The 22,778-nt window shown below is 42.4% G+C and overlaps 1 protein-coding gene and 1 pseudogene across 6 annotated transcripts in view; one reads left to right on the plus strand and one right to left on the minus strand.

Moving 5' to 3' along the window:
• Positions 1-22,778, minus strand: part of ABHD2 (abhydrolase domain containing 2) — a 118,497-nt gene that overhangs the window by 55,990 nt on the left and 39,729 nt on the right. The window contains exons 1-2 of one of the 6 annotated variants that reach the window (XM_031668372.1): positions 14,990-20,898; positions 11,615-11,724 (exon numbers count right to left, since the gene is read on the minus strand). The exons of 4 other annotated variants lie outside the window; for them this stretch is intronic. In XM_031668372.1, the coding sequence (XP_031524232.1) occupies positions 11,615-11,724; positions 14,990-15,112 (233 nt within the window). In that variant the 5' untranslated portion in view covers positions 15,113-20,898. Of the gene's footprint in view, positions 1-11,614; positions 11,725-14,989; positions 20,899-22,778 lie in introns of those variants that run through there. One more of the 6 variants, XM_017960913.3, reaches the window with a different exon arrangement.
• On the plus strand, positions 12,329-13,322 carry LOC108586796 (annotated as a pseudogene).

A 22,778-nucleotide genomic window follows, 5' to 3' on the forward strand; every position in this document is an offset into this window, starting at 1 on the left:
AGTTGATCCAATCTATGGTTGAAAAAAAGTTGCTTATTTGAATTTGCATTTCCCTGATTCGTGTTTACTAGTCATTTGTACTTCTCTTCTGTGAACTATCTGTTGATATCCTTTGTCTATTTTTCTATTATATTTTTCTATTGATTTATAAGTATTGTTTTTATTATCCCTACATTAAGCTATTATCTATTATATGTTACAAATGTTTTCTCAAAATCTATTGTATATTTTAACTTTATGTACTTTTTTTTTTTTTTTGAGACAGAATCTCACTCCATCGCCCAGGTTGGAGTGCAGTGGAGCGATCTCAGCTCACTGCTACCTCTGCCTCCTGGGTCCAACCAATTCTCCTGCCTCAGCCTCCCTAGAAGCTCGGATTACAGGCATGCACACCATCATGCCTAGCTGATTTCTGTATTCTTAATAGAGATGAGGTTTCACCATGTTGGCCAGGCTGGTCTTGAACTCCTGACCTCAGGTGATCGGCCCACCTCAGTCTCTCAGCCTCCCAAAGTGCTGGGATTACAGGCATGAGCCACTGCGCCCGGCCCTAGTTTTTAATCTTTTATAGTTAAAAACATCTTTTATAGTTATAAAAATATCTTTTATAGTTAAAAATATCTTTTATGGTGATACAACCAGATAAAGTTAAAATATACAATAGATTTTGTTGTTTTTTTGTTAAAACCTTTGTGTTTTGCATTTTGTTTCAAAAAGAGCTATTGCAATACCCAATTATAAACATAATTCCCAATATTTCCTTCTATTAATTCTATAGTTTTAGAAAATGTATTAACCTTAAATCTACTTACTTTTATAAAATGAGTGAAGGGAAGATATAATTCATTTTTTTCTGACAGACTAGCTCATCGTCCTTGCACAATAAATGGCCTATCCCTTCCCTACTTTCAGTTGACATCTTTAATATACACCAAGTTCTCAATTAAATATTTAGGTTTGGTTCTATATTCTCTATTCTAGCTCATTGATCTATTTGTCTATTCATATGCCAGTATGACACTGCTTTAATTAATACAGCTTTATGAGACACTTCGATAGTTGATAGTGCAGGCTGCCTTTGTTATTTTTCAAAATTTTCTTGGCAGATTTCAGCATTTTATTTTCCAGATAAATTACAGGATTAACTTGTTTAGTTCCATAACAATTTTGGATTTTTAGACCAGGCGCAGTGGCTCACGCCTGTAATCCCAGCACTTTGGGAGGCCAAGGCAGGCTGATCACGAGGTCAGGAGATCGAGACCACAGTGAAACCCCGTCTCTACTAAAAATACAAAAAATTAGCCAGGCGCGGTGGCAAGCACCTGTGGTCCCAGCTACTCGGGAGGCTGAGGCAGGAGAATGGTGTGAACCCGGGAGGCGGAGCTTGCACTGAGCTGAGATCACGCCACTGCACTCCAGCCTGCGCGACAGAGCCATCTCAAAAAAAAAAAAAAAAAATTGGATTTTTGATTGGAAACACGCCAAATATATATTAGCTAGGAAATAACTGACACCTTTACAATACTGATGGGTTCCATCCAAAAACATGGTATATCTCTCCATTAAATCCTATAGTAAAACTTTATTGCTTTCTCCATGTTTTACAGAATATTCCATTTTTACTACACTAATTTGCATGTCTTTCTGTCTGTATTTTTTAAAGCTATTCTTGAGTTGAAGCATCTGGGCATGTTTTACCCTTAACTCCCCGAAAGTAGGAACAGTCTCTTCTACTTCTTTACTAATCCATATGGTATCGTGGCCAATGTTCTGCTGTGGCCAGTGGTTAACAAATGTTTGTTACTAACAAACAAGCTGGGCCACAACAAAATATAGAGGTCAGCCTGTCCTTATCTTCTGAGCCTATTTATAATCGACATCTGGCTTACTAACAGAATTGCTCAGTGGGAAAGACCACAAGGGTCTGGGCCTCCCTCCCACCCCCCATATACATATGTACGTACACACACACACACGTCTTTGAGCAGATGAAGCTCACATAGGCAAGGACAGCTGGTGTTTTAAAAAGAGAGTTGAAAAAATAGTTGACTGATGCTCATCTTTGCCTTAAATCAGTGGGTGACCAATTCTTCCTTATGGTACCTAAGTCCCTTGGCTGTAAATCAAACTATTTTATAGCTAGTGATTAAACTCAGACTTCACTGTTATTTCCTTTGATTCTCCCTTGTACTTCTCTACCAAATTAGCACAGGACTTGGCACACAATAGATGTTTAGGATATGTTGTCTGAGATTGAGTCCTCAAACCTCAGCAAGTTGCAGCAAGTCCTTTCCAGTGAACCAAATGCCCATCAGCAGCTGCTCCTCGGCATTTGAGGTTTCTATCAGATAGGATGCATTGCTTAAAGCAACAAAACCCAACTCTGACTAACTTAAGAAAGGAGTACACAGAAGGACATTGGGGTGCCTACTAAATGGAAAAGAGGCTGGAGAACCAGGCTTGAAATGAGGGCAGGATCCAGGAAAGAAACCAGGGGGCTGCTCCAGGGATGTGCTTTTTACAACATCAGTACCAGTGTTCCCTCAACTCCACTCGAAAGTCAACGTCCCAGAAGTACAGCAACTAGAAGGGATGCCTTCAATTTCAGAGTGGGTGGGCAACACACTTTGATTTATTACCTGCATGCAGTGGGAGAGAAGAACTTTCCCAAGGGGAAATTTGTATGCCCTTAGAAAGGAAGAATGAATGCTAGGCAGCCAGAAGGGGACAGACGTCCCCTGAAAGGTTTTGAGCTGGGCTGGTCTTTGATTCAAGAGGCTTCTTTACTGCCCTGATACCCCATGGCCCACATTAAACCATCATGTTCCCATCTAGTTCTTCTGAAGGCTCATCTTTCTGTCCCTGTCCCTACCTCTTAGCACTTCACATACTTCTCAAATGTATTTATTTCAGCATCTGCTTTACCTGCAACACAATGTACATAAGAAACAGGAGAAACAGGTAATCTCCTTAAGTGTTGTTTTCTTCCCCCCATGCATCCATTTTCTAAAAGCAAATCTGAGCACACAAAAGGGCTGGAGTGGTTTGTTTTGTTTTGTTTTTGCGACGGAGTCTCACTCTGTAGCCCAGGCTGGAGTGCAGTGGCACGATCTCGGCTCACTGCAAACTTCACCTCCCGGGTTCAAGTGATTCTCCTGCCTCAGCCTCTGGAGTAGCTGGGATTACAGGCACCTGCCACCATGCCTGGCTAATTTCATATTTTTAGTAGAGATGGGGTTTCACCATGTTGGCCAGGCTGGTCTCAAACTCCTGACCTCAAGTGATCTGCCTGCCTTGGCCTCCCAAAGTGCTGGGATTACAGACGTGAGCCACTGCGCCCGGCCTACTGGACTTGTTTTTTTAAGAAGACATCTAGGAAAGTAGAGTTTCTAAGACTCCTGTCAATGATCTTTACTGGTCTTAAAGCACAGTAGCACATTTTGAATTCATCACTTTGCCCCTATGACTTTTTTGAGGTAAAATACATATAACATTTTAAAGTCTACAATTCAGTGGCATTTAATACATTCATAATGTTGGGCACCCATCACCTCTAACTAGTTCCAGAATATTTCATCACTGCAAAAGGAAAGCCTGTAGGCATGAAGCAGTCACTTCCCATTTTCTCCGTCCCCTATTCCCTGGCAACCACTAATCTGCTTTCTCTCTCTGTAGGTTGACATATTCTATATATTTCTTATCAATAGAATCATCAACATGTGACCTTTTGTCTTGGGATTTTTCACTTAGCATAATGTTTTGAGAGTCACCCTTGCTGCAGCATGTTATCAGTAATTCATTCCTTTTTATGGCTGAATAATATTTCATTGTATGAATATACCACATTTTGTTTATCCTTTCATCAGTTATAGACATTGAATGTAGGCCGGGTGCGGTGGCTCACGCCTGTAACCCCAGCACTTTGGGAGGCCAAGGCAGGCAGATCACTTGAGGTCAGGGGTTTGAGACCAGCCTGGTCAACATGGTGAAATCCCAATACTAAAAATACAAAATTAGCCGGGCATGGTGGCCCATGCCTGTAATCCCACCTACTCGGGAGGCTGAGGCAGGAGAATTGCTTGAACCCAGGAGGTGGAGGTTGCAGTGAGCTGAGATCATGCCACTATACTAAAGCCTGGGCGACAGAGTGAGACCACAAAAGAAAAAAGACATTGGATGGTTTCCACTTTTTGGCTATTGTGAATAGCACTGCTGTGAACATTTATGTACAGGCTTTTGTTTGAACATCTGTTTTCAATTTTCTGGGTTGTGTCCCAGGAGTGGAATTTCTGGGTCATATGGCAATTCTATGTTTAACTTTTTGGGGAATCTCCAAACTTTTTCCCACAGCAGCTGTACCATTTTATATTCCCAACCAGGAACATACAAGAGTCCCAATTTCTCCACATCCTCACCAACAGTTGCTATTGTCCATTAAAAAGAAATTACTACAGCTATCCTAGTGGGTATGAAGTGGCATCTCTTGGTGGTTTTGATGTGCATTTCCTTTATGACTAACGATCTTGAACATCCCCTTTTGACTTGAGGCCATTTCCTTCTACTCTATCTCTATTTTCATCTCTATGTCTAAAATTAATCACAATTTTTTGTTTGTTTGTTTTGAGATGGAGTTTCACTCTTATTGCCCAGGCTGGAGTGCAACAGTGCGATCTTGGCTCAGTGGGATCTCAGCTTGGCACGATCTCATCTCACCGCAACCTCCGCCTCCTAGGTTCAAGCGATTCACCTGCCTAAGCCTCCCAAGTAGCTGGGATTACAGGCATGCACCACTACGCCCAGCTAATTTTGTATTTTTAGTAGAGACGGGGTTTCTCCATGTTGGTCAGGCTGGTCTCGAACTTCCGATCTCAGGTGATCCACCCGCCTCGGCCTCCCAAAGTGCTGGGATTACAGGCATGAGCCATTGCACCTGGCCACAATTTTTTAAAAAATAAATAATTAGTTGATAAATATATATTATCAGTCTCCTGTTTATCTCCCAATGGCTTGTTCAAAGAAGCAACTGATAATAAAACTGGCAATAGTTAAAACTGCATGTGGTATAACTGAGTATTGGGATTGTCCAAACATTGACAGAAGAATCTAGTTTTCATAAAAACATTTAAACCTGTAAAATTTAACTTAGAGAATTGGACTTGGTGGAACTAATGGTCACAAGAGAACTTGCTATAGCAGAAGCTGTGGTCATAATATATGACATGGTCAAAAAAATGATTAATGACTCCAGTCTTTGTAGTAAATTTAAATGGAAAACAACCCTGATGAAGACAAAATTTAACTGCATTGTATTAAAAAAAAAAAAAACTCATCATGGAATCGAATTGGCTCAGCAGACTTTTAGAAAATATTTTCCCAAAGAAAAATTCTTTTTTTTTTTTTTTTGAGACGGAGTCTCGCTCTATCACCCAGGCTGGAGTGCAGTGGCTGGATCTCAGCTCACTGCAAGCTCCGCCTCCCGAGTTGACGCCATTCTCCTGCCTCAGCCTCCTGAGTAGCTGGGACTACAGGCGCCCGCCTCCTCGCCTGGCTAGTTTTTTGTATTTCTTAGTAGAGACGGGGTTTCACCGTGTTAGCCAGGATGGTCTCGATCTCCTGAACTCGTGATCCACCCGTCTCGGCCTCCCAAAGTGCTGGGATTACAGGCTTGAGCCACCGCGCCCGGCAAGAAAAATTCTTTAATGTTAGCCTAACTCTGACGAAAATACTTATATTCAAAATTGTCACTGGGTTCAACCAACCTCCTGCATTCAATGGGAATGCAGGTGGCTAGAATGCGACTGGCACTCCATTCCTGCATGTTCCTCCTTCCCAGCCCAACCCAGACAAGAGACTTGAAACCAATAAATGCGATGATATGAGCTGAAAAGTAAGGAATTGGGTGGAGAAGAATATCCCAAATGTGGTGATGGCTCAGGGGCTATGGAGGGGAAGGCTGGGCAGGCCACTTGCTGAGGAGCTCCGTGGAGGTCCTCTGAGTAGTCTGGCTTCTCCTCCTTAACAAGGCAAGAATAAGGCTCATGATTTCACAGATTAAAAAGGAATGGGAGGAAATAGTTACCATGCTCTAATTTAGCTGCAAGAACGAGATACATGCTAAGGCAAATGCCACTGGAATCTTACTACAGCAAAGAAATTATGTCACCCGGAGCGAAACCTGGGGCCTCTCCCTTCACAACTTAAAAAACATTAAGGATGTTCCCCCAAGTTCTTTAACAAAGGAAATCAAGGATGTTTGAGGTATTAATCTCAGGGACTGAGAATTTATTCACCTTTTTTCTTTGAACACGACATAATAAGTAAAACTGCTATTTTGTTTATCTATACAGCACTTCATAGTTTTTCAATCCTTTTTTACATGATCTCATTTGCCTTCAATGACAATTTTGTGAAATGGGCAGATATTGTTAACCCCACTTTACCACAGGGACCCTGAGGCCAGGGAGTTCACGGTTTGACCACATTCACACTGCTAGTTGAGAGCAGGGTTGAGACTTCAACTGGGGCCTTGGCCACTGTGTGCAGGGCTTATTTGGATGATAAAACAGACATGAGGAGGACAGATAGATGCTTTCATTCCAGAGACTCCTATGAGTCTATTAGTCATCCTTTAAAAATATTAGTTCTCTAGAACCAGTGTAATGAGACCAAACATATCTGGAGTAGTCAACAGCGAACCTCTACCTTTAAAAATATATCAAATTAGCATGTATGTATTCTGGTGCTGGCCATTTTAAAGGTTATCTTGAACTAGGGACTTTTCAGCAACATGGAGAACCCTGGTAGATATTCCTGATAGAAATCTATTTATTGAGGAGGTGGTGAACGTGGGCTTCCAAGCCAGAAGCTGGCACTAAACAGGAGAAACGGCAAAAAGACCAAGTTCTGGGGCTCAGGCAAGTACTAAACAACAGTAGTCACAACAAAGGGGAATCACTCAGGAGTAACTCCCTCTTCCTGCTTTAACCCGTTTTTTTTTGTTTTTTTTTTTTTTTTTTTTTTTTGAGACAGAGTTGCCCAGACTGGAGTGCAGTGGTGTGATCTCTGCTCACTGCAGCCTCCATCTCCTGGGTTCAAGCGTTTCTTGTGCCTCAGCCTCCTGGGTAGCTGGGGTTACAGGAGCACGCCACCACATCTGGCTAATTTTTGTATTTTTAGTAGAGATGGGGTTTCACCATATTGGCCAGAACTCCTGACCTCAAGAGATCCGCCCACCTCAGCCTTCCAAAGTGCTGGGATTAACAGGAGTGAGCCATAGTGCCTGGCCATTCTGTTTTTATAGTGGGGTCACATCTCACCAGCAGCTTGGTTCTCAAGTTAAAAGGCAAAACTATCAGGCTGGGTGTGGTGGCTCATGCCTATAATCCCAGCAATTTGAGAGGCCAAGTGGGAGGATTGCTTGAGGCCCGGAGTTCGAGACCAGCCTGGGTGACACAGGAAGACCTCATCTATACCAAAAAAAAAAAAATTAATTAGCTGGGTGTGGTGGTGCATGCCTGTGGTCCCAGCTACTTGGGAAGCTGAGGTAAGAGAATCACTTGAGCCCAGGAGGTCGAGACAAAAGTAAGTTATGATCGGGCCACAGCACTCCAGCATGGGTGACACAGTAAGACTCTGTCCAACAACAATAAAAAAGTGAAACTAAACTATTAACTATAAGCAAATTATGCCCTGAGCATCCCTTAGTAACACACTGTCTCTGGGCAAGGGGAGTCCAAGCAGTTCTCCTCCAGTGCCGGGAAGATGGCTGGGGCTGCAGATAAGCACAGATGGCACTGGTGGCTTGAGGTTAAGGCCATGTTGTGAAACAAAGGAAATGGAAAACAAAAACACATCTTTAAATGTGAAGATACAGTCAGGTGCTCTCTCTCGCAGGAGAGACACACAGGCCCTGGTACCAGCAGAGGTGACGTGAGGCTCCCAGATCACATAGGGACGGGGTGGCAGGGGGGCTGTGCTCCTTTGAATGGAGAGGCTGGCAGAAGGCTCAGCACAAATAAGGTGATGTGTGTGTGTGTGTGTGGAGGGGTGTCTCTCTCTTAATCTGTAGAGTTGGATTTGCATAAGTTAAATGTACATATGTAACTCCATTATATATTAGAAAGCATACCAAGGTAATAGCTAACTATATTGTAACATTAAAAAAAGAAGAAGAAATTCATCTTTAATTTATCCCCTGCCTAAATTCTAAGGCATCAGGTACAAGAAGAAACTTCCAGCACAGAGAGGTGTTTTTGCTGGATTCTGTTGGGCATCCACAGCCACCTCCGGTATTTGCCTGGAACTCTCTCTAGAGGTGTTTGTTTGTTTGTTTTGGTTTTTGTTTTTTGGTTTTTTTGGGGTTTTTTTATTATACTTTAAGTTCTAGGGTACATGTGGATAACGTGTAGGTTTGTTACATATGTATACCTGTGCCATGTTGGTGTGCTGCACCTATCAAACTCATCAGCACCCATCAACTCGTCATTTACATCAGGTATAACTCCCAATGCAATCCCTCCCTCTAGAGGTTTATTTAAAAGGTCATCCGGCAAAATGAATGGCTATCTTCTCCAGGGCTCATGACTATAAAATGTCAGGACCACAAGTCTTTCAGTAGAGCTTGAGGAAAAGAACCGCTAACATAGCATGTGAGTGGAAGCCTCACAAGTCCAGAGGCTCTGACTGTTCCTAACACAGGCTGCTCAGCTCTACACACCGGCTGTGTAACTTTACACTCTGCCCTCAGACTCCCCTCTCTTTCTGCAAAACCCAAGTCCAAAGGGACTCTTCAGCCACTGAGGCAAAAGGCAGAGGACTTACATCATTTTGGGAAGCCCTCCCAAGAAGAAAACTCTCTCCATCACGTCTGCAGAGACCTGAGACCTGCTGCATGGCTGCTCCAGACAACTGCACATTCAAATGGCTGGTGATGTTCTCTGCTGGTTGCGTGCTGAGACCCTGGTCAGATTCTAGTTAGGTGCCAAGACTGTTAGGAGACATAGGCTCGGGATGTTTCCTCAGTTTCCAGAGAGAATGCCCATCTCCATAGGCCCTCCACTCTGCTTACTTGAGTACGCACACTCAAGGGAAGAAAAGCAAATTTTTCATCTCAGAAAAAAATAATTGTTCACTGAGGAAAAAAAAGGTGACCTTTACTCTGACAAACAGATTTGTTTTGAGAGTGACAACATGGACTGAGGATGCCCAACTAGGAGTGTGCTGCTGGCACCTGGGGCCAAACCAAAGATGTTATCAGGTCCGAGCCTGCCTCTACCTGTATTTTCTTTTGGCTCTTATATATTGATTTAATAAAATTCAACAAATACGAGTGCTGTGAGGCATACAGAGATTTGAGCCGGACACAGTGATCGCCCTGGTGGCATTTGTAATCTGAAGGTAGGATGCATGATGAATACACAGGCAGCTACTGTCACAGACAGGAGCAGTGGGCAATGGGGTCAGAGGGATAGAATAGGATGATACTATGGGGAGACAATCACCAGGCTGAGAAGTACCAATTTCACTCAGTGCATGTTGGGGAGTACTAGGATCTCAGAGAGGAGGGACATTTCTGAGCACCAAATCTCTACATCAGGAACTGGGTGCGTCATGTCTCTAGTTTATTTATTTACTTATTTATTTTTAGAGACAAGGTCTTACTCTGTCACCCAGGCTGGAGTGCAGTGGTACAACTCCGGCTCACTGCAGCCTTGACCTCCCAGGCTCAAGCAATCCTCCCATCTCAGCCTCCTGAGTAGCTGGGACCACAGGTACACGCCACCATGCCCAGTTAATTTTTTTTTTTTTTTTTTTTTGTAGGGACAGGGTCTTGTTATGCTGCCAGAGCTGGTCTTGAACTCCTGGGCTCAAGCAATCCTCCCACCTCAGCCTCCCACAGTGCTGGAATTATAGAAGTAAGCCACCCCGCCTGGCCTTCTAGCTTAATCTTCACAATTCTGAGCAATGGTATCTTCCCCATTTTAAAGATGAGAAAAAAAAAAAAAAAAAACTAGGATTAGAGGACAGGTCTCTGATTCAGTCCAAAGCGTTCCTTACTTTATCACACTCAAGACTCATCAACTCCCCCAACCAGAAGCTAAAATAACAGCTGTGTGCCAATTTTCTCCTGTCTGATCAACTGTCAAAATGTTCTATATTAAATAATGTTTCTTCAAATTGATAACTGAATTTGTTGGAGCTTCTCTACAGTGGTCTTCACATGTCTGACAAAAAACCATTTCTTTCATTTTGCATGTTTTCCACAACTGTAACTGACTTCTTGTTAGTGGAGTTTTTTCTGCAGAAGATACATCTGGGGGCTAATTAATTTGAATATTCACATTTAATTATTTCTAAGATGAGGCCAAGATGTTAATAAAATCATACTGAATATCTCCCCAAAGATAATGAGATCCAGGACAGCAATGACAGTGAGAGCAAGACAGGATGGAAGTGCCTCTAAAGAGGTGACAGGTGTCTGATGTGGGGACACATTTTTACCCTACTTTCATGCATGAGAATAAACCCACAAGGACAAGCATCAGTGGTGGGGGAAACACTGGGAGTGAAGCTTTGTGGCAGCTTCACAACTCTGCAAACTGAGCTCTGGGCCTTCCTGTGTGTGCACATGTGCATGTGTGTGCACACAGGGAAGGTAAGGAAGCCAGGAAGGGCCAGAGTTTAGGAGAACATTTTGTCAGTTCTTATCCCAGATTCTGAACTGCCAGAGCCTCCCTGCTCCACAGGCCTGGAAGCCAGGGCCCCTGCTGCTCCTACCACAGACACCTCTGGTTTCTTTTCTGGCCTATCTACCCCTAGCCCCGGGGACCTGAAGCCAGCAGGTCAACAGCAGGTCTTTTGTGAGCCCTCCCCACTGGGCTTCACCCTTCTCCACTAGGATACGGCCCCCACTGGAAGCCCTTCTTTTCAGGAGGGCCAGATGTGGAGTAGACCCTGCGTGCATATCTCAACAGTCCTGCTGGGGAGGCGAGGCTGAGGCTGGGAAAGGGCTTCCTCATTAGCTTCAGGAACAAACACCTTGGGCCTTTTATCTCAAAATGGCAGCGACATATTCAGCTTCCCAAACACCCATTAACAGGCTCATCAGAAATCCGCTTTGAACACAGTATTTTCCCCTCACTGGAGGCAAATTCTTCTCCACAGCTGTCACACATTATATTTTCACTGTTGTTGCTAAATGCTCTGTTCCTGAATTGCAGGATCTGTACAGGAAAATTCCAATGCAGAGACTGTTTCTGCCTGAAATGACCAAAAGTGGCCTGAGGAAACAAAAGAGCAATCCTAAATACAGGACGGAGGCCACTGGGCCAGGCTGGCACATCTATGACCTTTGTGCATATTGTGTAAACTATAAAACATGAATGTTGGGAGAACAGCCCCATGAGTTACAATAAAACCACTTAAAAAGAAACTACTTTTTTGCTCTAAGGGAAAATAAATGTGCTTTTCTAATGTTCAAAGAAAACCAGTTAAAACTCCTCAGAACTGTATCCACATGTTAAATGCATCTGATCCCACTATCTTCCTGTTCCACAAACAGCAGGTGGAACTGGTCACACCCCTCCCTACACAGACCACAGCACAGTCCTCTCACCTTACGTTGCATTTCAACCTGGTTTTGACATCATGCGTTAAGTGGGGAGGCAGTTTATTAAGAAGCTCCAGGGTTCCACTTGACAAATGCCATCCACTAGAGAACTGGTCCTGCAAACAGCCAGTCGAAGATTAGTGACCTAACTTTAGGAGAAGGCACCACAGTTCCCAGACCTGGGCTGCCAAGGTGCTAAGTGCAAAGTTCCCAGACTCACTTTGTGCTAACCAAACAGGACGCACGCTGACGCTCAGAACACAGAACACCCGTGTCTTGTCCCCATCTGCTTGGTCACCTCTCTCTTGTCTGGAGGACATGCACATAGATGCCAATGGACTGTTCTTTGTCCAACCCAGTATTGCCTTTTGGCTACTTCCTAGGCCAAGGCTACCTCAAAATCTGTGCCAGGGTTATGGAGGAGGGAAGATTAGAACTGGAAAATCACATTATATTTGCCACTATTCCTAGTGAAGAAAAACTCAAATACCTAAATGTGAAGCCCCTGGATTATCTACACAGAATGCTCTTTTAAGAACACACTTATCGAATAAGTGTGGACAGCAATGGTATAGAGCAGAGAGAGTGAGGAGGCTGCACCTGGCTCCCGATATCACAGCCACTGCAGTACACTGAGCTCCACAGAGATAGCACTGGGGCAAGTGAGATCCGGATGGGCACTGGGCAACTCTGTGCCTTGCTGAGGGAAAATAACTAAACATGGGCAAAGGAGACCCTAAGAAGCCAAGACAGAAAATGCCATCATATGCATTTTTTGTGCAAACTTGTAGGGAGGCACATAAGAACAAACACCCAGATGCTTCAGTCAACTCCTCAGTTTGCTAAAAAGTGCTCAGAGAGGTAGAAGACCATGTCTGCTAAAGAGAAAGGAAAATTTGAAGATACGGCAAAGGTGGACAAGGCCCATTATGAAAGAGAAATGAAAACCTGTATCTCTCCTAAATGGGAGACAAAAAAAGATGTTCAGGCCGGGTGCGGTGGCTCATGCCTGTAATCTCAGCACATTAGGAGGCCAAGGCAGGTGGATCACCTAAGGTCAGGAGTTCGAGACCAGCCTGGCCAAGACAGTGAAACCTCGTCTCTACTAAAAATACAAAAAAAAATTAGCCAGGCATGGTGGCGGGTGCCTGTAATACCAGCTACTTGGGAGGCCGAGGCAAGAGAATCGCTTGAACCTGGGAGGCAGAGGTTGCAGTGAGCCGAGATTGCGCCATTGCACTCCAGCCGGGGCAACAAGAGTGAAACTCCATCTCAAAAGAAAAAAAAAAAAAGTTCAAGGACCCCAATGCACCCAAGAGGCCTCCTTTGGCCTTCTTCCTGTTCTGTTCTGTTCTGTCCTGTTCTGTTCTGTTCTGTTCTGAGTATCGCCCAGATATCAAAGGAGAACATCCTGGCCTGTCCACTAATGATGTTGCAAAGAAACTGGGAGAGATGTGGAATAACACTGCTGCCTTATGACAATATGATAATATGTCTTTCATATAACAAGCAGCCTTACGAAAAGAAGGCTGTGAAGCTGAAGGAAAAATAAGAAAAGGATATTGCTGCATATTGAGCTAAAGGAAAGCCTGCTGTAGCAAAAAAGGGAGTTGTCAAGGCTGAAAAAAGCAAGAAAAAGAAGGAAGAGAAGGAAGATGAGGAAGATGAAGAGGATGAGAACGAGGAGGAGGAAGATGAAGATGACAATGAATAAGTTGGTTCTAGCATAGTTTTTTTCTTGTCTATAAAGCATTTAACTCATTCCTTTTAAAGAAAAAAATTGAAATGTAAGGCTGTGTAAGATTTGTTTTTAAACTGTACAGTGTCTTTTTTTTTTTGTATAGTTAACACACTACCAAATATGTCTTTAGATATCCCTGTCCTGATGGTATTTTCAATAGCCACTAACCTTGCCTAATACAGTATGGGGGTTGTAAACTGGCATGGAAATTAAAAGCAGGTTCTCGTTAGTGCATAGCACAAATTAGTTATATATGGGGATGACAGTTTTTTCATCTTCAGTTGTCTCTGATGCAGCTTATATGAAATGATTGTTGTTCTGTAAAGTGAATACCGCTCTGTAATTGCAAAAAAAAAAAAAAAAAGTTGCAGCTATTTTGTTGACATTCTGAAGCTTCTAGGTAAATACAATTTTTTATTAAAAATATATAAAGAACACACCAATCAAGAGATGACTTTAAGGATTAAAATGCTGGCATTTGACATCAGCATTTGTATTGCATCTTGCCTTTCTCTGATGTGCAGAAAACAACTCACAAAATGGCAAGCAATGACGTTAGAAAAAAAATAGGTTCTAAAAATATTTAATGAAAATTATGTTTCTTTTGTCGGTAATTATATAGATCATTACTAATTGGCCATACTCAAAACTTGACTCCATTCTTGCTCCCAGGGAGTTCACAATCAAGAAAAGGAGATAAGAAAACTTCACAATGCTCTTTCAGGCTCAAAAGACTTGAATAAATGAACTTGCATTGGAAAACCTGGCATCACAAACATGTCAATCTTCCCTAAATTACCTATAAACTTAACAGATACACAATAAAAATCGTAAGATTTTTATATTTGGAATTAAGCATTCCAAAGTTCATTTGGAAAAATGAACCAGCTATAATAGCCAAGAAAAGTATGAAAACAAGCAATTCTGGGGTATGAGCACCGCCCCACTGCCCACAGCAAAACATAGCACAAAGCTGCAATCTGCTGATGGTACGTGTTCATGATCATCAACGGAACACAAAAGACTGGAAATATACCTAAATACATCCAGGAAATGTAGCTGGTGAAAAAGGTGGCATTGGAATAATAGGGTAAAGATGGATTGTTTAATAAATAGTGTTGGACAAAGCATAGCCATCTTGAAAAAAATTATGTTGGAGCCACACTTCACACTAGGATAAATTCTGGAGGGATCAAACATTTCAAAATAAAAATGAAATCACTCATATGCTAGAAGAAATTCTAGGTTTTTAAAAATGATCTTGCAGTGAAGAAGACCTTTCTAAGGAAACCAGAAATCCCAGAAGCCACAAAAGAAACAATAGAAAAATTTAATTATGCAAACATTTAAAAAATTATGCATGGCAAATACCACTATGGGCAAAGTCAAAAGACAAATGACAAACTGAGAACAAATATTTGCAATTCATATCACAAAGGGCCAATTTCCCTAGTACATAAAGAGCTCTCTCAAATGATTAGGAAAAAGACCAATGACCATCAGAAAAATGGTCAGAGGCTACCAACAGGCAGTGAACAGAAAAGGAAATAAAAAGTTCTAAAATATAAAAAGATATACACAGTCTCTTTAATCAAAGAAAGACTAATTAAAACCACAGTGAGAAAACATTTTTCACCTACCAGATCGGCAAATATCAAAAAGTAGAAGAACTCCTTATGTTGGCAAGGTTTTGGGGAAATGTGCTCACAGTGCTGGTGTGGAGAGGCTTGAGGGCAACAGCTAACAAAATTTTCCATGCACATCCCCTTTGACCCAGCAGTTCCACTTCTAGGAGTTTATCCTACACTGACAGGTGCGCATCACACACATTGTGATGAAAATACAGAAGCATTCAATGCAACATTGTGAAAGCAAAAGTTTACAAATAAAGGAAACCTCTATCTAGGAGACTGGTTAAACAAACTACATTTGTTTATGGAATACTAAGCAGTCAAGACATAAATGGAGGAAGCTCTTTCATTACTCCTATGGACAAATCTCTGAGTGATATTTCACAAAGAAAAGTTGGAAGGATAAACAAGAGCCTACCGACAGCAAGGGCAACATGAAGGATGGTACAAGGTCATAGGTTCTATTGGCTGATGAAATAACTTCTGGGAAATGCAGCCAGGGCTTCTTGAGCAGGGTGAGCCTTGAGCACAAAAGAGGAAGGAAATGATGCAGCTGCCCTGGAGCTTTCCATCAGAGGAACACAGTTACAAAAAGCTGATAGAAGCTATTGTTGACGGCTGTGGGTTAGCTCTGTTGAAATGGCAGCCCTCCCCTATGGCATGTGGGCACAGGAAAACATTTTCTCAGATGGTCAACAACTCCATCCTTGAGAAAAGCCAGCTTAGGCACCAGACCTTCATCTTGTCCACAAAGTGAGAGAGCACCACAAAAACCATGCAGATAAGCATGTTCTAGAAAGTCCTACTAAAGCAAAGTCCATCTCTCTTTATGTATAAAGGACAAATGCAAAGGACAGTGCTGGTGTCACTGCTTATACTTATTATTAGGACCGAACAAGATAACGGCTTTCAAAACTATGAAGGGTGAAATGAATATTCAGAGTCCTCTTAATTTCGTATCAATTCAAAATAGGACCGAACAAGATAACGGCTTTCAAAACTATGAAGGGTGAAATGAATATTCAGAGTCCTCTTAATTTCGTATCAATTCAAAATAGCTATAAGAAATGAGAAGCTTAAAAATCACCCATATCCTCACAAGCCTTACAAAAATATTCTCATTTTTGTTTCCTTTTTGTCTGTATCTATCTGAAAGCACAGTATTTACATAGTTACAACAATGGTGCTCAGACAGAGATATATAATTGTCTTCTGCTTTTTTCACTCATTCTCTATTTTTATAGATAATGAGTATGCTAAGTTCTGAATGTCTGCATAAAATTCTATCCTGTTTATTAGCTGTAGTTAAGGGAGGGAGCAAACATTTATTTAGCCCCTTCTATGGGCATGTTACATAATTCAATTTGTCCCTTACAGTGATTCTTATTATTAGGACCCCCTTTACAGACAGAAACTGAGTGTCCAACAGTCTACAGTCTACTGCAGGGCAGACCCTGCCTTTGAACTCTGTGTGTGTCTAACCTGACAGCTCTCTTTCTTTCCCCTGCATTATATTGCTGCTGCCTCCATTGTTGGATACTGCTATTCGCAATTTTTACTATAATAAGTAATGTCAGCAAAATATCTTTACGTATTTTGTTTTTACCTTTTTTGACTTTTTTTTCATGTGTTTTCAACTTCTGTTTAAGAAGTCCAACAGGACGCCTCATCTGTCTCCTGACTCCTGCCCCTGAGAGATGACTATTCTTAACTCCTTTAGTCGTCCCTACCACCCCACACTTGTCTCTATTTCTTAATGCCATGATTATCCTGCTTATGCCGGTTCTTCAATTTCAATTTTCAATAGCACCTATTCAACCTCCTACTCTGGAAGTTGCTAGCTCTCTTACATCTCCCCTAAGACATACATTTTCTCCTCCCCCATTCTTTTCAACACTGTTACAGCAACACTTATGGTTAAATTAATTTTCGGTGTTAAGCATTCCATAATAAAATTATAATTATGGAAATATTAGCCACAAAGAAGTCATATGTTGTATTCTTTTTTGTGAAAATTATTTTCCCTCAAGTTATCACTTTTGTCATTTCCTCATCAGCTTAGTTTTCTATGTGCCAATCACCAATTTGTCTCCAAACTCTAGGGGACCTGTGAGTGTCTCAATAGTCAGAAACCAGTTTTGCTTTCTCCTGGACTCACGGCTGAGGAGTCCCTGTGCCTGTTCCCCTCTGGAAGGGCTTCCCGTCCTGCCCCTTCACCTCTCTGCTAGGTCCTAGATCCCAAGGCCACACCAGATGCTATCAGACAACAGAGAAGAGAACCACAAATGTCAAGGAAGCATTCATCAGAGAGCAGGTGATTATGTTCTCTCAAATAAAGAGGCTGTGAGAGGTATGAAGGGATTCCAGCTAGAAGGCATTGCAAGTGTAAGACATAGGCAAGAGAGAACATACAGTATGAGAAAATGTGGAGAGATCTGATGTGTCTAGAACACAAGGAATGTGGGGAAGAAGGAGTGAGGGCTGATGCTGGACCTCGCCCTACAGACAGTGAGGAGTCACTTGGTTTAAAGCAGGGGCATGGCATGATCAATTTGTGCTTTAGGAAGGTAAGTTGGTGGCCTGCAAGATCAATTAGAAAGGGTAGAGAATGGAGGAAAAGCTATTGCATTCTTCCAAGTGAAAGCTGATGACATCCTGCAGTAAGGCAGAGGCACTGAATGGCAAGAAGAGATGGAGTGAAGGAGAGAAGGAAAGAGGTCCACATGACACAGGCTGCTGCCTGTGGCCATGATTATTCTCCTCTTCTCTGGACACAGGTGAGTGTGTGCTGCTTCTCAAGTTAGGCATGGGCATGAGCCTTGCTTTAAACCAGGGGTGTCTAATCTTTTGGCTTCCCTGGGCCACACTAGACGAAGAATTGTCTTGGGCCACACATAAAATCCACTAACACTAATGACAGCTGATGGGCTAAAGAAAATCACACAACAAATCTCATAATATTTTAAGAAAGTTTACGAATTTGTGTTGGGCTGCAATCAAAGCTGTCCCAGGCCACATGCAGTCTGTGGGCTATGGGCTGGGCAAGCTCTCAAGCTTGTCCAACCTGCCTTATTTTGTTGTTATTGTTCTGTTTCTTTTGTTTCAGGTTTTTAGCAGCCTGAAGTCATGGTTTGTAGTTTCTGTCTCTAGTGATAAGCAAAAAAAGTGATGAAGAAGGGGCTTTACCGGCCCAACCAGAAACAGAAACTAAGCACTCATGACTAAATGTTTTCTCCCTCGGACACCCAAACCAATGAAATGGAAAAGGAAACAACCAAGTGCCATTTCCAGTAGCAGCCTTTAAGAGCCAGTGTGTGAGGTGTGACATTGCTCTTCCTGGCTAGGTGGTGACCACAGAAGCAGGTGTTGAGATGTCACCTCCATCAGCTGGGGTCCTAGTGGGACGACAATCAGCAGAGCCCTCCTGCCCACTGAAATAAACATGTAGCATGAGTGAGGAATAAACGTTTGTAGTTTTAAGATGTGCAGGTTTAGAGGTAATTAGTTACCAGAGTATAAACTAGTTTACTTTGACTAATACAACGTCCAACTTACTATAATTTTGACAATATTGTCATATTTTCCTCTGAGTATCAAATAATATTTCATATTTTAAGACTTTATTGTTACCAAGTCTTAACGTTATGTGGTGTTTATCACATGTATTTCCTTATGTGGAATTTATCTAAGCACACCTTTTACCCACTTATCCACTGATGTCCTACTGACATTCAGGTGTGCTTGTGTGACCTTTGTGTACATTATGTCTTTTGCTATTTGTACAACTGATCTAGCTGATAATATTAAAATAAAAATAGCTACAATAATAGCAGCTATATTTATGAACTCTTATACATGCCAAGTATCCTATAAATCATCTCACATGCTTTTTTTTTTTTTAAATCAGCATACTGAACCTATGAAATAAGTGCTATTATACCCATCTTACAAACGAGGAAATAGAAGCTCGGCAAGGTGAAGCCACTGGTCAGCAGGGGGCAGGGCTGGCATCTGAGCCCAGGTGGGTCTCACTGCTGACCTGGGCTCTGGATTCCCCGGGCAAAACAGGTTGCTAACGTCACCATCTCACTTGGGCCCCTGGATTTACCCTCTCAATCTTAGAGGAAAAAGCTTCAATCAATTTGGCTTTCTCCTCCAGTTTCTATTTTTTCTCCTTCCTTATCTGGCGTTTGTTTCCTGACTAGCTTCTTTGGTTGCTATTGCGCTGACCTGTTTATTCACCTCACTCCTGAAAACATATTCTCAAAAATCTCTGATCCTTTCTGGCCAAGGTAGATGGCCTTTGGTCAGCCCTCATCCTTCCTGAGTTTCTGACACCCTCTTCTATGTTTTCCTTCTCTGGCTGCCATGACACTGGAGGCTCCTGGTTCTCCCCCTATCTTTCTTACTGCCTGTCTCTGGCTTTCCTCCCACCCTAGCCATGGCCTGCCTCAGCCATCAGTCCTTAGTGTCTCTCTCTGCCCACTCCCACAACTTCCCCTACCTGTAGCTGATCTGGAATCTACACATCTGGTCTTGAGCTCTCACCTAAGTTCTAATGCCACAGTTGCACATACCCCTGTGCACATCCTGTGGACAAGCCCCAGACTAAACAACTTTCCCTGAGAAAGCAGCTTCCCCATTTGACTTCCCTATATCTGTCAATGACTATTCTCTCAACCGCTCAGTAACCTCAGCATAATCTGTGATTCAGCCCTTTCCTCTGATGCCCAAGGCCATTCCATTATCCACCAATACCACTGATTCCACCTTAGAAGACCTCTGGAATTTGTCCCATCCTTCCCTTTCCTACCACCTACCACCAGTGCTCACAGGATCAAGCCCAAACTCTTCCTCTCTGGGAATTTGAGACTTCTCATGATCTGATCTCCTCTTCCTCCCCCCACAGACTCCAGGGCTCTCTGCTACAACCAAACAGCTCTCAGCTCACCAGATCGTGGCACAGGGACCTGGCGAGGAGCTGGCCAGGAAGAAACTGTAGAGACCAGATCAGTGATGGGGCCCAAAGTCCATTAGCAAACAAAATCAAAGGGCACAGTGAGCAAAGGGCAGACTGGGTGACAGGGCCAAACATGATGCAAGCAGCACCAAGATCATTTTTGGGAATTACAAAAGAGATAAAGTCTAGCCAAATGAAGATCCAAGAATAGAGTGGCTGTGGTCAGGGCAAAGCAGTGACAACGTGGATATGTGTCAATGGCAGCAAGGCCTCTACCACTTTCTTATCCTGCTGACTGGTTGGAAGGTCCACAGGACAAAAGGACAAAGGTGGATGGGTGAAAAGTGTTGGCCTGGGCAGCAAAGCCAGTTTTCTGCCAGGAGTGCTTGTTTAAACAATTGATTTTACTGTCGTGCTCACACCAACATCCGTGCCTTCTCTCCTGTTGTCCCATCTATCCAAAGCCAACTAATCTTTCAGGTTATGGAAGACCTCATCAGTCAAGCCACCACAGGAATATCCCCTCTTTCTCTAAATTCCTTTATCACTTACCTGAATTACTCACTCTGTCAATCACATGTTCCTACCAAAAGACTCTACTAAAATTAGTGTATACTGACTCTATGAGAAGCAGCAACCACAGGGAAGACAGAAAATTTTTAAGACAGTCTCTGTCCTTAAGCCTCTCAGAATACAGTTGAGGTGTGATGAGAGATACGTATGTGGAAACTTATTGTTTCCATCCCTGTCCTTAGGTAAGAGCCAATGAGAAAGAGACAGGTAAAAGTCAGGAGATGCTAGAAGAGCTACGATTTGAGAAGGCCTGAGTATTCTGATAGATAGAGAAGGTGGAAATGTGAGAAAAAGTATTGTGTGTGATATAGGAGGGGCTGAGTATGGTGTACAGACGGTGAACAGACTGGAAGAGCAGGTTACTAAATATTACTACTTGACTAATTATATATATATATTATATATATAATATATATATTTTATGTATGTGTGTGTGTGTGTGTGTATATATATATATACACATTTTTTTTTTCACTGAGAAGAATCTTCCTTTATTCAAATCCCAAGGAAGGAAAAGTCCATACTGCTGTGGCTTGGCAGGTTTCAACATTTTAAAAAGCATTTATAGAGTTTCTCGCTTTACATCAGTAAGAAATTACTGTTCAAGCTTTTGTGATCTGGCTGAAAACACCAGTTCAGGGTCTTGCCAGTGGGAGGATTTGGTGCTACATATCACAGGACAGTCAGGTTGGTCATGGCAATGGCATTAGTACTCAGTGGAAGAGTGGAAAAACATAACCTGCTGTTTCTCACAAATCTCTCCCTTCCTGGGAGGCCACAGATGGTTCTGGATCAACCACTGACCTCCAGGTGGGGTTCCCAAATGTTTTGGATTACAGACTCTTACAATGGCTATCTCAGAAGTTAAGCCATGTGGCTTGATGCCATGCACCCACGCTGACCCTGAGCCCTCACTCTATGATTAGAAACTGACAGCAGGTAGAGTTAGGGTGGTTCACAAGCTGCCACAATGGCTGACTCATTTCCATGGCTCACCATGATACTACACTGCAGGCAGCTACCTCAGGCAGATGGAGGGCCTCTGAGGAGTACCCAGCCCTTGGTACTTGGTAGAGGGCACTTCTCAGTCTGACTACTGACAGTCGTGGGGTAGCAACAGCAACGGCATCTCATCCAATCATGCATAAAATCAAGTCTTCAAGGACTACAGCCTTCTGTATTAGTTATAGCTTTCTAGAATTTCATGGAGTGGTAGATTTCCTTATAAACTCGGGAAAATGCTTTCCTTAAGTAAACATTACACCATCTAATAAATTCTGACCCTAAAGCTCAGGCTCCCAAACAGACTCCATTTGCAGAGAAGTATTCTTGACGCTGTTGAAGAAGACTGGGCTTCTAAAGCCAGTCACTTCACTTACTGTTGCTTCAGACAAAGAAAAGCGTAAACAGCCATCAGCTCTTAACTCTCCATATCACTGCATGACACTGGCACTGACAGTTTAGGAAAAATTTTTATCTACCCTCCAGAATATATTTTCCAAGTCAGTTTACTGTCTTAATTTTATTTTACCAATAAAGTATATACTATTTTGTAGTACAAAGTGTGTTATCATAGTGAAGGAGGGCATGCGGAGAAGCAGGCAGATAAAAAGAACAGTTGAGATAAAAATGGGTAACCTCTGAATTCACAGGGTCAGTAAAACATGAGAGGCTGATAAAAGTTGGCTATCCTTAGAAATTTGAGACTTTCTAAAAAACAAGGTCCATTTCCTACTCCTGGATAGTGGAGCAATTTTCCGTCAACCACACATTGAGAAGGAGTATGAAAGTAGATCTGATTCCATGCAAGTCCTGTAAAGCAAATGAGGTTTAAGCTAAACGTTAAGGATGAATGGTGGACCAAGGTGAATTCTGAAGTCAAGTCTGGGAAGGGCTGACACAGAGGGGTGACTCAAAACAGGACCTTATACGTGGAGCCAAGGCCCACTTACCATCCACATGTGCTGGATTTGATACCACGTGATGGAATCAGTTGTAGTATATATTTCCTTTGCTTTTTTGGAGACATAGTAGGGCCCTGAAGAATAAACTCAGGTATGATGAATAGGGCAGTATAAGGGTCATACATTTTTGGAAACTGGAATTGGTTGTTTTAAAGAATGCTTGGCACATGAGAGATGAGCCTTTTTCCATCTGAACTAAATCAAGGGAGTCTTGACTGTTTTGGATTCTGAACCTTTTTTTAGATCTTTCAGGCTTCAGCAATTCCTATAAGAAGGAATAAAGTCTCTAAGAAGAAGCTAC

The sequence above is a fragment of the Papio anubis genome, chromosome 7, assembly GCF_008728515.1.
Source record: "Papio anubis isolate 15944 chromosome 7, Panubis1.0, whole genome shotgun sequence".
NCBI classification, from domain to species: Eukaryota; Metazoa; Chordata; class Mammalia; order Primates; family Cercopithecidae; genus Papio; species Papio anubis.